This window comes from Rhincodon typus, chromosome 11 (assembly GCF_021869965.1).
Source record: "Rhincodon typus isolate 14 chromosome 11, sRhiTyp1.1, whole genome shotgun sequence".
Classification (NCBI taxonomy): Eukaryota; Metazoa; Chordata; class Chondrichthyes; order Orectolobiformes; family Rhincodontidae; genus Rhincodon; species Rhincodon typus.
This window is the reverse complement of record NC_063342.1, coordinates 35667774-35680906: the sequence shown is the minus strand read 5'-3', so window position 1 is coordinate 35680906 and position 13133 is coordinate 35667774. Positions and strand designations below refer to the sequence as shown.

General features: G+C 44.2%; 1 protein-coding gene across 5 annotated transcripts in view; it reads right to left on the bottom strand.

Moving 5' to 3' along the window:
* The window catches only part of gdap2 (ganglioside induced differentiation associated protein 2), a 57564-nt gene that overhangs the window by 7884 nt on the left and 36547 nt on the right, over positions 1-13133 (bottom strand). For 4 of the 5 annotated variants that reach the window (XR_007263204.1, XR_007263205.1, XM_048602869.1 and 1 more), the window contains exons 9-10: positions 12225-12301; positions 9249-9388 (exon numbers count right to left, since the gene is read on the bottom strand). Coding sequence is in view for 2 of the 5 variants with exons in the window: in XM_048602869.1 (XP_048458826.1) it covers positions 9249-9388; positions 12225-12301 (217 nt within the window). In the remaining 3 variants the exon portion in view is untranslated. Of the gene's footprint in view, positions 1-7706; positions 7870-9248; positions 9389-12224; positions 12302-13133 lie in introns of all 5 variants that reach the window. The other variant, XR_007263206.1, reaches the window with a different exon arrangement.

Here is a 13133-nt window from a genome sequence, read left to right as displayed (position 1 = left end):
AAGTTTCAAAATCTCCCCTCCCCCCACCGCATCCCAAAACCAGTCCAGCTCGTCCCTGCCTCCCTAACCTGTTCTTCCTCCCACCTATCCCCTCCTCCCACCTCAAGCCGCACCTCCATCTCCTACCGACCAACCTCATCCCGCCCCCTTGACCTGTCCGTCCTCCCTGGACTGACCTATCCCCTTCCTAACTCCCTACCTACACTCACCTTTCCTGGCCCCATCCCCGCCTCTTCGACCTGTTTGTTTCCTCTCCACCTATCCTCTCCTCTATCCCTCTTCTATCCGCCTCCCACTCTCTCCCTATTTATTTCAAAACCCCCTTCCCCTCCCCCTTTTCTGATTAAGGGTCTAGGCCCGAAACGTCAGCCTCTCTGCTCCTATGATGCTGCTTGGCCTGCTGTGTTCATCCAGCCTTGCACCTTGTTGTCTCGGATTCTCCAGCATCTGCAGTTCCTACTATCTCTAGTCTCATACATTGTAGTGATTGTAACAAGGTCAAGCAGGTGAACCTCAGAATGAGAGTTCCCTGACTGTACCAGATTAACAGCCCCAATCAGGGAGCCCTGACTGACAGATAAAAACAGGACTGTCAGACATCCTCACACTCTGAAAACTAGCTCCGAGGGAGCTGGATCAGTGTCAAGGACTTTTCACGTGCAAATAAAAGGGGACTTGGTGTCAAGATATCGGCCTCTGTGGAGTTATTCCAGTGGTGACGAGATTAATGATGTAACATGCCAAAGCACCTACCAGCTGAAGCCCAAATGGACTTCAAACAGGCACCAAAATTAGCTTTACCATCGGAAAATGCATGAAGTGGAGCATGAGTTCCTGCGTATTCCAATGGAAGTGGATACCTTCACCAGTCTGACTGAGTTTAGAGAACGTCATTTGAGTGAAGGCGTTAGCATAGCCCCACTCAGGATATTTCCTGAACATAGGGACTGTAGGTCAGCCGACAGCAAAACTCCAAAACATAGCTAAGTCTTGGCCAAATGGTTAAAATTTTCTTCAGGATACAGGCTGGCAAGCCATAGTTGCTGCTGGCATGCAGATGTGAAACAGCTGAAGAGTCACTTGAGACCCAAAAATTGAGCAAGGGGCTGGTATCCGGGAGAGTGCATACCCTGGAAAGTCTACTTACATTTGGTTTGGAACAGTTAAATAGCTTAGCATCCAAATCAGAACCAAAACAAACATCTAGTTAAATGGTACCCAATCCCAATGGAGGTTGATACTGGCACAGCAGTTTGTGATTGCACAACAGTTTGTGATTGCACAACCAGCTCTTACCAAAATTTGCTCTGGGCTCCAACACTTAGGTTTGCACAAGGCCTCGACTGAGAATTTACAGCAGGGAACTTTTACAGACTAAGTAGAACTTCAGTTCTGGTCTCTTACAAGCAGCTGGTTCAATCATCACTAATTTTTTTTTTCTATTCATTTTGTGGGATGTGGGCATCGCTGGTTGGCCAGCACTTCTTGCCCATCCCTAGTTGCCCTTGAGAAGGTGGTGGTGAGCTGCCTTCTTGAACCACTGCATTCCTCCTGCTGTGGGTTGACCCACAATGTTATTAGGGAGAGAATTCCAGGATTTTGGCCCAGCGACAGTGAAGGAACGGTGATATATTTCCAAGTCAGGATGGTGAATAACTTGCAGGGGAACTTGGAGGTGGTGGTGTTCCCATACGTCTGCTGCCCTTGTCTTTCCAGATGGAAGTGGTTGTGGGTTTGGAAGGTGCAGTCTGAGGATCTTTGGTGAATTTCTGCAGGGCATCTTGTAGATAGTACACACTGCTGCTGAGCGTCGGTGGTGGAGGGAGTGAATGTTTGTCGATGTAGTGCTAATCAAGTGGGCTGCTTTGTCCTGGATGGTGTCAAGCTTCTTGAGTGTTGTTGGGGCTGCACTCATCCAGGCAAATGGGGAGTATTCCATCACATTCCTGACTTGTGCCTTGTAAGTGGTGGACAGGCTTTGAGTCAGGAGATTAGTTACTTGCCGCAGTATTCCCAGCTTCTGGCCTGCTCTTGTAGCCACTGTGTTAATGTGGTGAGTCCAGTTGAGTTTCTGGTCAATGGTAACCCCCAGGATGTTGACAGTGGGGGATTCAGTGATGGTAACACCACTGAATGTCAAAGGACGGTGGTTAGATTGTCTCTTATTGGTGATGGTCATAGCCTGGCATTTGTGTGGCACAAATGTCACTTACCACTTGTCAGCCCAAGCTGAGATATTGTCCAGATCATGTGAACATGGACTGCTTCAGTGGATGAGGAGTCACGAATGGTGCTGAACATTGTTCGCAGATGATTGCACATCCCCACTTCTGACCTTATGATGGAGCGAAGGTCATTGATGAAGCAGCTGAAGATGGTTGGACCTGGGACACTACCCTGAGGAACTCCTGCAGAGATGTCCTGGAGCTGAGATGATTGACTTTCCACAGCCACGACCAACTTCCTATGTGTCAGGTATGACTCCAACCGCTGGAGGGTTTGCCCTGGTACCCATTGATTCCAGTTTTACTAGGGTTCCTCGATGCCACACTTGGTAGAATACAGCCTTGATATCAAGGGCTGTCACTCTCACCTCACCTCTGGAATTCAGTTCTTTTGTCCATGTTTGAACCAAGGCTGTAATGAGGTCAGGAGCTGAGTGGCCCTGGCGGAATCCAAACTGGGCATCACTGAGCAGGTGCTGCTTGATAGCACAGTTGATGACACCTTCCATCACTTTACTGATGATCGAGAGGAGACTGATGGGGCTGTAATTGGCTGGGTTGGATTTGTCCTTCTTTGTGTACACAGGACATACTTGGGCAATTTTCCACATTGTTGGGTAGATGCCAGTGTTGTAACTGTACTGGAACAGCTTGGCTAAGGGAACGGCAAGTTCTGGAGCACAAGTCTTCAGTACTATTGCCGGAATGTTGTCAGGGCCCATAGCCTTTGCAGTGTCCGGTGCCTCCAGCCGTTTCTTGATATCACGTGGAGTGAATCGAATTGGCTGAAGACTGGTATCTGTAATGCTGGGAACCACTGGAGGAGGCCGAGATGGATCATCCACTCGGCACTTCTGGCTGAAGATTGCTGCGAATGCTTCAGCCTTATCTTTTGTACTGATGTGCTGGGCTCTTCCATCATTGAGGATGGGGATATTTGTGGAGCCTCCTCCTCCAAAGTGAGTTGTTTAATTGTCCACCACCATTCACAACTGGATGTGGCAGGACTGCAGAGCTTAGATCTGATCCGTTGGTTGTGGGATTGCTTAGCTCTATCACTTGCTGCTTTGGCTGTTTGGCAGCTTCACCAGGTTGATACCTCATCTTCAGGTGTGCCTGGTGCTGCTCGTGGCATGCCCTCCTGCACACTTCATTGAACCAGGGTTGATCCCCTGGCTTGATGGTAATGGTTGAGTGGGGGATATGCCGGGCCACGTGGTTATAGATTGTGTTGGAGTACAATTCTGCTGTTGTTGATGACCTGCAGCACCTCATGGATGCCCAGTCTGGAGTTGCTAGATCTGTGCGCGCTCTGTCCCATTTAGCACCTGATAATGCCACACAACACGATGGAGATTATTCTCAATGTGAAAGCGGGACTACGTCTCCACAAGGACTGTGCAATGGTCACTCTTACCGATACTGTCATGGACAGATGCAACTGCAGCTGGCAGATTAGTAAGGATGAGGTCAAGTATGTTTTTCCCTCTTGTTGGTTCCCTCACCACCTGTCGCAGACCCAGTCTAGCAGCTATGTCCTGTAGGACTCGACCAGCTCGAGCAGTAGTACTGCTGCCGAGCCACTCTAAGTGGTGGACATTGAAATCCCCCACCCAGAGTACATTTTGTGGCCTTGCCATCCTCAGTGCTTCCTCTAAGTGTTGTTCAACATTGAGGAATACTGATTCATCAGCTGAGGGAGGATGGTATGCGGTAATCAGCAGGAGGTTTCCTTGCCCATGTTCAACTTGAAGCCATGAGACTTCGTGGGGTCTGGAGTCAATGTTGAGGACTCCTAGAGCAACACCCTACCGACTGTATACCACTGTGCTGCCCCCACTGCTGGGTCAATCCTGCCAGTGAGACAGGACATATCCAGGGATGGTGGTGGTGGTGTCTGGGACATTGTCTGTAAGGTATGATTCTGTGAGTATGACTATGACTATGTCAGGCTGGTGCTTGACTCGTCTGTGAGACAGCTCTCCCAATTTTGGCACTGACCCCCAGATGTTAGTGAGGAGGACTTTGTATGGTCGACAGGGCCGTTTCTGCCGTTGTCATTTCCGGTGCCTAGGTCGATGCCAGGTGATCCATCCAGTTTCATTTCTTTGAGTCTTTGTAGCGATTGGTACAACTGAGTGGCTTGCTAAGCCATTTCAGAGGGCAGTTGAGAGTCAAGCACGTTGTTGTGGGTCTGTAGTCACATGTAGGCCAGACCAAGTGAGGGTGGCAGATTTCTTCCCCTGAAGGACATTAGTGAAACAGATGGGTTTTTCCGACAATCGGCAATGGTTTCATGGTGATCAGTTGATTCTTAATTCCAGACTTTTTTTTTGAATTCCAATTCCACCATCTGCCGTGGTGGGATTAGAACCCTGGTCCCCAGAACATCAGTTGGGTTTCTGGACTAATAGTCTAACGATAATACCACTAGGCCATCGTCTAACCACTGCAGTGAAGGCTGGGGCCCAAGCTTGATGCGATGAAATTGATTGAGAAAGATTAATCTAGATTGGCTCAACGTTTTTGGATTAGGAAATGGCTACCTGAGTGAAGTCCTAATTAAATACCCAGAAGTTTTTCAGGAAGGTCTAGGACTATCAAAGGAGGCAAGGCCATCTTGCATGTTGGCCCGGAAGCAAATCCACAATTCTGCAAGTGCCACTGCCTTACAGGCAAAAGTAGAGACAGAAATCAGAAGGCTGGAAAGCAGAGGAATCATCAAAACAGTCCAGTTTGTGGAGCAGGTTAGATGAGGACTCCCAGAAGTATGCAACAATTAATACTCATAAGGGTCTGTATCAATATAGGAGACTGCCATTTGGTATATCGTCAGCCTGTGTAATTTTTCAGTGGACAACCGGGAACATTTTACAAGGTCTACCCCAGGTCACCATTTATCTAGATGGTGTGCTAATAACAGGGAAGACCAATAAGGAGCACTTAGAGAACTTGGACATAATCCTCAGATGTTTGCCCCAGGCCACATATGCTAGACAGTAGACAAGACCGGGTTACACCCATAGGAAGATAAAGTGAGGGCAATCAAATTTACCTCAGCTCCAACCTCTAATGGAGCTCAGGTCTTTCCTTGGGCTGGTGAATTATTACAAAACGTTAAAAGATAACCTAACCTCGATCCTGGCACCTTTGCATCAACACTTTAAAAAGGGTCAGCCTTGGAAATGCTCACATAGCCAAGCCATAGCCTTCAGGGAAGTGAAGAAACAGCTATCATCCTTGAAGGTGTTGGCATACTATTATCCCAAGCGAGATCTGGTATTGTCATGTGATGCCTCCACGTACGGCATCGGGGTAGTATTAGCTTATACGTGGCCCAAAGAAGAGTTACACCCAATAGCGTATGCATCCTGTACTTTGGTTAATGCAGAGTGTAAATACACCCAGACACAGAAGGAAGGTTTGGCAGTCATATTTGGAGGCAGGAAGTCCATCCATACCTCTACGGAATAGATTTGTAACAATAATGAACCACAAACCCTGCTTGGTCTTACTAACGATGACAAGGTTGTGCCACCCATAGCTTCAGACTGAATTCAGTGGTGGGCTCCAATATTATTTTGTACAAAATTACAAGTTGGATAACCGTCCGGGAAGTGAAGTAGCATATTCATTGAGCACCTCCCACATGCAGATACACCACCAGCGGTATCACCAATGAAAGAGTCTGTACTGGTTTTAAAATTTTCTGCATACACTTCCAGAAGTCACAGCTGACAATATCAGTCTTTGAATGTAGAAAGATCTGATCCTGGAAAAACTGAAACAACTGGTGATGGGCAAAACCAAAGGGCCGTCACAACCAGAATTGAAACCTTTTTGCACCCAGACAGACCAGATCACAGCAGAAGAGGGCGTATTTCTGGGGAGTAAGTGCGATTGTCCAGATGCTGGCTGAACTCCACCAGGGTCTGGCAAGACATTATGTCTGGTGGCCAGGCTTGGATGTAGATACAGCCCAAGTTTGTGGGGCAGTGCCCAGAGTGCCAACAAGGACAAAAATTGCCACCAGCAACTCCCACACAATTGTGCGAATGGCAGGTAAACCCTGGACTTGGTTACAAGTCAATGATGCAGACCCTTTCATGGGCTGAATGTCCCAAGTCATTGTGGACACCCATTCAAAGTGGCTAGACGTGCAGAGTCACAGAGCATGGGCCATCCTTTACAAGCAGGGAATTTGAATATTTCCTAAAGTTGAATGCCACTCAACACCCAAAGACAGCTCCATGCCATCCATCATCCAATGGTGTGGTAAAGTCTAAACTGTGAATGCAGGCTTAAAGAAACAGCCTACAGCTTCACTAGATAGCAAACTGCCCTGGTTCCTATTTGATTATAGGACCACCCTTCATGCAACTACAAGGATAGCTCCAGCAGAATTGCCAATGGAGAGAAGATTCTGCACCAGGTTAAATTTCATTTTGTTAGACCTTGGAGGGGTGTTGAAACAGCACGAGGAATGCTGTTTACTTCAGGGGATGAAGTGTAGGAATCATGGGAATGGCCCTGCATGGGTAAGAGGCATGGTTGACGTGAGGTTAAGTTGGGTATGTTCAAAGTTTGGGTGGGTGCAACAGTCCTGAACAAGCACGTGAACCATACGAGAGCTGCAAATTCGCAAACAAGGCGGGAGCAAAACATGTCCGGCTCATCAAAACAGCTGGAAAGACTGGCAGAACCCATGGGTTCTCCCTCAAGTGTTGGAGACCTTGGAATCTGGGATGGGCATGGCAGATATCACCTTCTCAATACCTTTGCTGCCTGAAAAGAATAATTTCTTCTCAGATGCTTCAGGTACAAGAGGCAAACTACTGTTACACACTGCCTGTATCTAAGGCAGAGTCAGAGGAACCTGATCCTGTGCAAAAACACCTCGGGGAGCTCAAAAAAAAGAACCAGCCTATGTCCTCAGACTCAGAGGGTGAGGGATACAGAGTTGTAACGAGGTCAGTCAAATGGACATCGGAATATTAATTCCTTGATTAGGACTGTTAATCTGGTCCAATCAGGCTGACAGGTAAGAACGAGATTGTCAGTTGAAGAGGAAAAAAAAAGAACAGGATTGTCACACATCCCCACACTCAGGGCTGGCTTTGTGGGAACTGGATCAGTGTTAAGGACTCTCCACATATAAATAAAGGGTAACTTGGTGATGGGATACCAGCAGAGTTATTCCATATATCAAAGTTTAAAAGTATGTACGTTCTGTCCCACACCTTGAATGCAACATGTTTGAATCTCAGATTGGATTCCTACAGCACTAAAAACCTATTGAAAGTTAACATACTTCATAGGTGCACTATACTCATGTAACTTGTGTATGACTTTTTGATGCAGTTGAGCAAAACATTCTCAAATATCTTTGTTGTCAAATTCCATGGAATTGCTCTTGCAAGGTTCCACTTTTAGTCAAAGGCAATAAAAATCCAACAATGGTTTCTCTTGCTGCCAAGTTACCTTTAGTGCCCCCAAGTATCCATCCTATGTTATTCCATTTCTTCCTCTTGGATTACTTCTTTGGAGATGGAGCATACCAAATGACACCTCTCCAGAAGGTCTCTTGAACACGGCCACTTCAAATAATGTTGTTGGTCCGCTTGTTCAACATCCATTCTTGGAACTGATCATTGGGAAGACCGAAACCATAATCTTTCAGCTTCTCAAACTTCATTTCCTCATCACATATTCTAAGCCCTTCTTCAGTCACTATTTGACACCCAGACTGTTTGCAACCTTAGTTTTTGACTTCAGCTACCAATTATGCAATTCAATGAGAAAGCCTACTGATTTCAATCAAGATAACAATGCCTGCTTTTGTCCCACCTCTGCCCATCTTCTGTTGAAACCAGCATCCATGTCCTTGCCACCTCCGACGTGGAAGTGCAGGTGTTGGATTCGCATGCACAAGGTCAAGAATTAGGCGACATCAGGTTAAAGTCCAACAGGGTTATTTGAAATCAAGTTTTTTTGAGTGTAGCCCCTTCGGCAGGTGAAGTCACTTCACCTGACGAAGGGGCTATGCTCCAAAAGCTTGTGATTTCAAATAAACCTTTTGGACTATAATCTGGTGTCATCTGATTCCTGACTTTTGCCATCTTCAATCTTGAATAGTCCAATATTCTTTTGGTTAGATTTTTATGACCTGTAGTCTTTTAACTCATCCAAAATACCATTAACCCTATCATAACCTACATTAAATTATGCTCCCTGTCACCCCGTGCTTGCTGAGCTATATTGGCTCCCTCAACGTTTCAAACATAAAATTCACATCTTATTCAAATGCCACCATACTCTTGCCTCGTGGTCTCCACATCTGTATGAATCCTTCAAACTTACATTCTTTGAACATCTGTTTCATTACTTTGATATTCTTATACATCACCCAAATTTTTCCGATTGTTAGTAGGCTTTCAACTGTCTCAGTCCTCTATGTCCTGAAATCTCTCAAAACATGTCTGCTACTCCAAATTCCTGTCCTGCTTTTACACCCTTCTTAAAGCTCTTTTTCTTCTTCCCAAAATCAGACTATATTTTGCAAGTTAATGGCTTCTGGGCATTTATTTTCAACAAAATAAACAATAAAAATAAAAACAGATTCAGAGATAGTAGGAACTGCCGAGGCTGGAGAATCTGAGATAACAAGGTGTACAGCTGGATGAACACAGCACGTCAGGCAGCATCATAAGAGCAGGAAATCTGACGTTTAGGGTCTGGACCCAATTTCTGAAGAAGGGTCCAGACCCAAAATGTCAGCTTTCCTGCTCCTCTTGATGCTGCTTGGCCTGCTGTGTTCGTCCAGCTCTACACCTTGTTATATCAAAAATAAAAACTGGTCATCTTTTCATTTCATTGTTATTAGAAATCAAATAAGTTGAATTTGAGTGTTCCAATCTGACATATTTACAATGACAAGAACAGACAATGATGAGGTAAATGTTTTTTGTGGTAACTTCAATAAGGTGGACTGAGTAAACATGCAAAATGGGATCATGAACTTACTTTACATCAACAATGTCGTACAATTTCTTGATGAACTCTGAGTCAGGATGATTGTGTTCACTGGTCAAAGTATGAAAATACACCAAGACAAACTCTCTTGCAGCAACGTGGTCCATAATATGAATAAAATACAGTAGAGCCTAAAAATAATAACAAATCATTACAACTACAGTCTATCACTCAATCATGTTTATTTTCACTGCTTTCAAAGGGAATGGAGTACAAAAACTGAGCTGTTGCTAAAACCATACAAGACACAAGACACAAGGTCAGAACACAGCTGGAATACGTTGAACAGTTTTGGGCACTTTAAGGAAAGATATACTGGCATTCGAGGCTGTCCAGAGAAGATTCACAAGGCTGAACCCAGATATGGGGGACTATCTTATGAGGACAGGATGTGTAGATTGGACCTGTACTCATTAGAGTTTAAAAGAATGAGAGATGACCTCATTGAAACATTCAACATTCAGGATAGGTGTGGAAAGGTCATTTTCCTTTATGGCAGAGTCATAGAATCTCACAGTACAGAACAGGCCCTTCCGTCCATTCGGTCTGTACTGACAAAAACATACTACTACCTACACTAGTGCCACTTTCCCCCACTAATCCCATTAATTAGCCTTGAATGCTGTGACACTTCTGGTGCACATCCAAATATAACTTAAAGGTGGAGAGGTTTCCTGCCTCACCTATCATTCCAGGAAGTATATTCCAAACTCTCACCACCCTCTGGATGAAAAGATTTTTCTCAAATCCCCTCTAAACGTCTGGCCTTCCACTTGAAAATTATGTTCCCTTGGTACTAACATTGACTAAAGAGAACAGTCGTTTTCTTTTACCCTAACTTTGTGCAGTTCTGGTTACCAAATGGTAAACCAAAGTTCTGTACCTTGCTTCTATTATAATCTACACCACGACTTAAAAAGGCAAATTCCCCATATGCTTTGACTACTCTATTAATCTGTCGTGTTGCCTTCATGAATCTGTGGACATCACCCCAAGATCCCTCTGAGCTTCCCCGTGCCTTGACATTCACTGAGTACTCCCTTGTCTTATTCCTTCTTCCAAAGTGCATCACCGTGACATTTATCAGGATTAACTTCCATCTGCTACTGATCTGCCCATCTGACTAATCCATTATATCCTCCTCTGACCTACCACCTTTTGGTCTAGGATCAGAGGGCATAATGTCAGAGGGGTGGTGGTCACCCATTTAAGACACAGACAAGGAGGAAATTCTCTCAAAAGGTCAGCAAATCTGCGGAATTCTTTACTGTTGAAACTAATCATTAAAGATATTCAAGACAAAGACAGGCAGATTTTTAATCAGTAAGGGAATCAAGGGTTTTGAGGAAAAGACAAAGTGTGGTTGGGCATTATTAAAGCGACCACAATCTCAACGAATGGCAGAGCAACCTTGAGGGGCTTAATGACCCCCTTCCACTGCTGTCTTAGGGGTTTCAAAACAAATCTAAAAAACCCTGTCTTCAAATCAAATAAATTGCAAACAGGTTTTAGCGATGTGCAAAAGAAACTGTCATAAGCTCGATTTTTACTTAGATTGGAAATGTTTGGGGAAAACCAGAAGTCAGAATTTCGCTGTACATTTGGGGTTTGGGATGGGGAACGGAGGTAGGATCGGCTGTAAGATCATTAGCTTCTCAGGTGGGAATGCTGGCTCTAACAGATAGGTCTAACAGTGTTCATCTGCTGGAAATGGCAGCCTCTGTCATGATATTGCTGTCAGGAAGCCCAGCTACGAATAGTTAATTCAAAAAGCTTAAAATTGATGAGGTTTGCAGCTTCAATATCCCATCAGAATGGTTAAAAGCACTATACCACCACCTGGGAGCAGGTTAGTCACCTGCTCAACTTCTTCCTTCAATTAAAGCCAAAGTTGGGTGAACTGGCAGGACAAAGTGCAAGATAGATTTGGATCAGGAACCTTTTCCTCCCAATCTGAATCGAACTCCACACTTTGGGTTAAATTTAATTCTCCCTGACAAGAAGCAAGCACGTGAAAACCAATTTAGCAATATACTAAATAATGTGCTGATAAAATGGATTCTCTGTGATGGTGTTATACAGTTACAATGTTTTTGATTCTAAACACTCAGGTTTTCAAATAAGGCTCAAAAGGGAGATTCTAGAGTCAAACTGGAACAGATTTCTGGCTGTGCCATGGGAACTATCTTCAAATTCTATATTCCACAATCTCGCTATTATTTGTTGCCATAATGCAACATTAGTTCTGCTGTAGAATACAGAGAAAATAAACTTTTAATGACAGCATTTTTGGAAGTGATGCTTTCTGCCTCCAAAATGATGCCCGTGTCTCTCTAGATGTTTCTCAAAGGTTCTGTACAAACATTCCTAAATGTGGCATACATAGTAAAGATATTTGGAAGATCATCTAACCCACTTATCTCTCCAAGCTTAGGAACAGTTTGCAAAGAAATTATTCCTCTCCCCTATCCAGAGGAAACAAAGGATAAATCTGCTTCAACTCTAAAGGAAAGAAATGAATAGCTTTGCTTGGTTGGCTAAATGGCAGATGCACACTAACGAATGGCTTCAATCTCTGTTCCAGATGAGGTAGACCAAAATTCTATCTCATCGGCCTTTCGCAAAACCACAGAATATGCTGTGGTTCAGTGACCCTCATTGAGGTTGCTGCTTAAAGAATAGAAAAAGACTTGATGTGAAAGTCACTGATAAACAAAGAGGAGGAGATTGAATATTTGATATAATCTGATGAAACAGATCTTACTCAGTAAAAGTAAAGTTGAGGGCACAGTAAAATGTATTTGAATTAATGCAGTGGTCAGCCTGTAATTATGGATGAATTATTTAGGAACTATTCTGAAATAAAATAAAGCTCTAAAAATTTTACTGTTTCAAGCTGTTCATGCAGCAGACAAATATTTGTCCAAAGCAAACTGACAATAAAGTCATTTTAAAATGAAGTCTTACTTTATCTGGGTCTATTAGAGTTACAGGAATATTCCTTCCTACTATCACCACCACTGTACGTCCACATTTATCATATCCTGCAGAAATACAAATTGTTTACACTGTTAGGAGTACACACTTTAAGCTTGTTCAGGAAAATGTTTTCATTTTTGAAACCAAGTAACAGAATTACACAAATGGAAGTAAAATTGTAAATGCTGAAAATGTGACAATAGAAAATGGTGTTATATTACAGTTTGTTCATCAATATCTGTAGAAATACAGCAAAAAAGCCAATATTTTAGGTGTATCATTCTTCCTCAGAAAGGGTTTTTAAAGTGCTCATGTCCCAGACAACTACAGGTGCCAAAAAGTTTGTTAGTTGGAGGAGCTCAAGTTGTAGCTTTTGGAGTTTAAGTACAGACTGGTGCTACTCAAGTGATACGCAAGGCTGAGATCAACAGATAGCACGTTTCTGGTGCATCAGCCCACTCCTTAAGGACGTAGAGACAGAGAGGAAGTGGGTGACTGCCAGGTAAGCAAGGACCAGAGAGGCAGCACGAGAGTCCCAGTGTGCCATCTATTAGATTTGGAATAGTGATGAGAGTGATGGCTTCCTTGGGAGGGCAGTCTAAGCCAAGTCCATGGTGCCACAGGTGGCTCAGCTATACTGGAACCTGAAGGAAGGTTTAGAAGAGCAATAGTGATAGGCGATTTGTTAGTTAGGGGAACAGACAGCTTTTCTTCAGTATGAATCAAGATGGCATGCTGCTTTACCAGTGCTAGGGTCAAGGATGTTACTGATCACCTGCAGTGCACCAATGCAGGAGGGTGAATAGTCTTCAGTCGTGGTTCATATTGGTACCAATGATTTTGATCCACTTTCTACCCAAGTCCTACAAGGCAGATTTAAAAGTGAGGGGTTGGGGT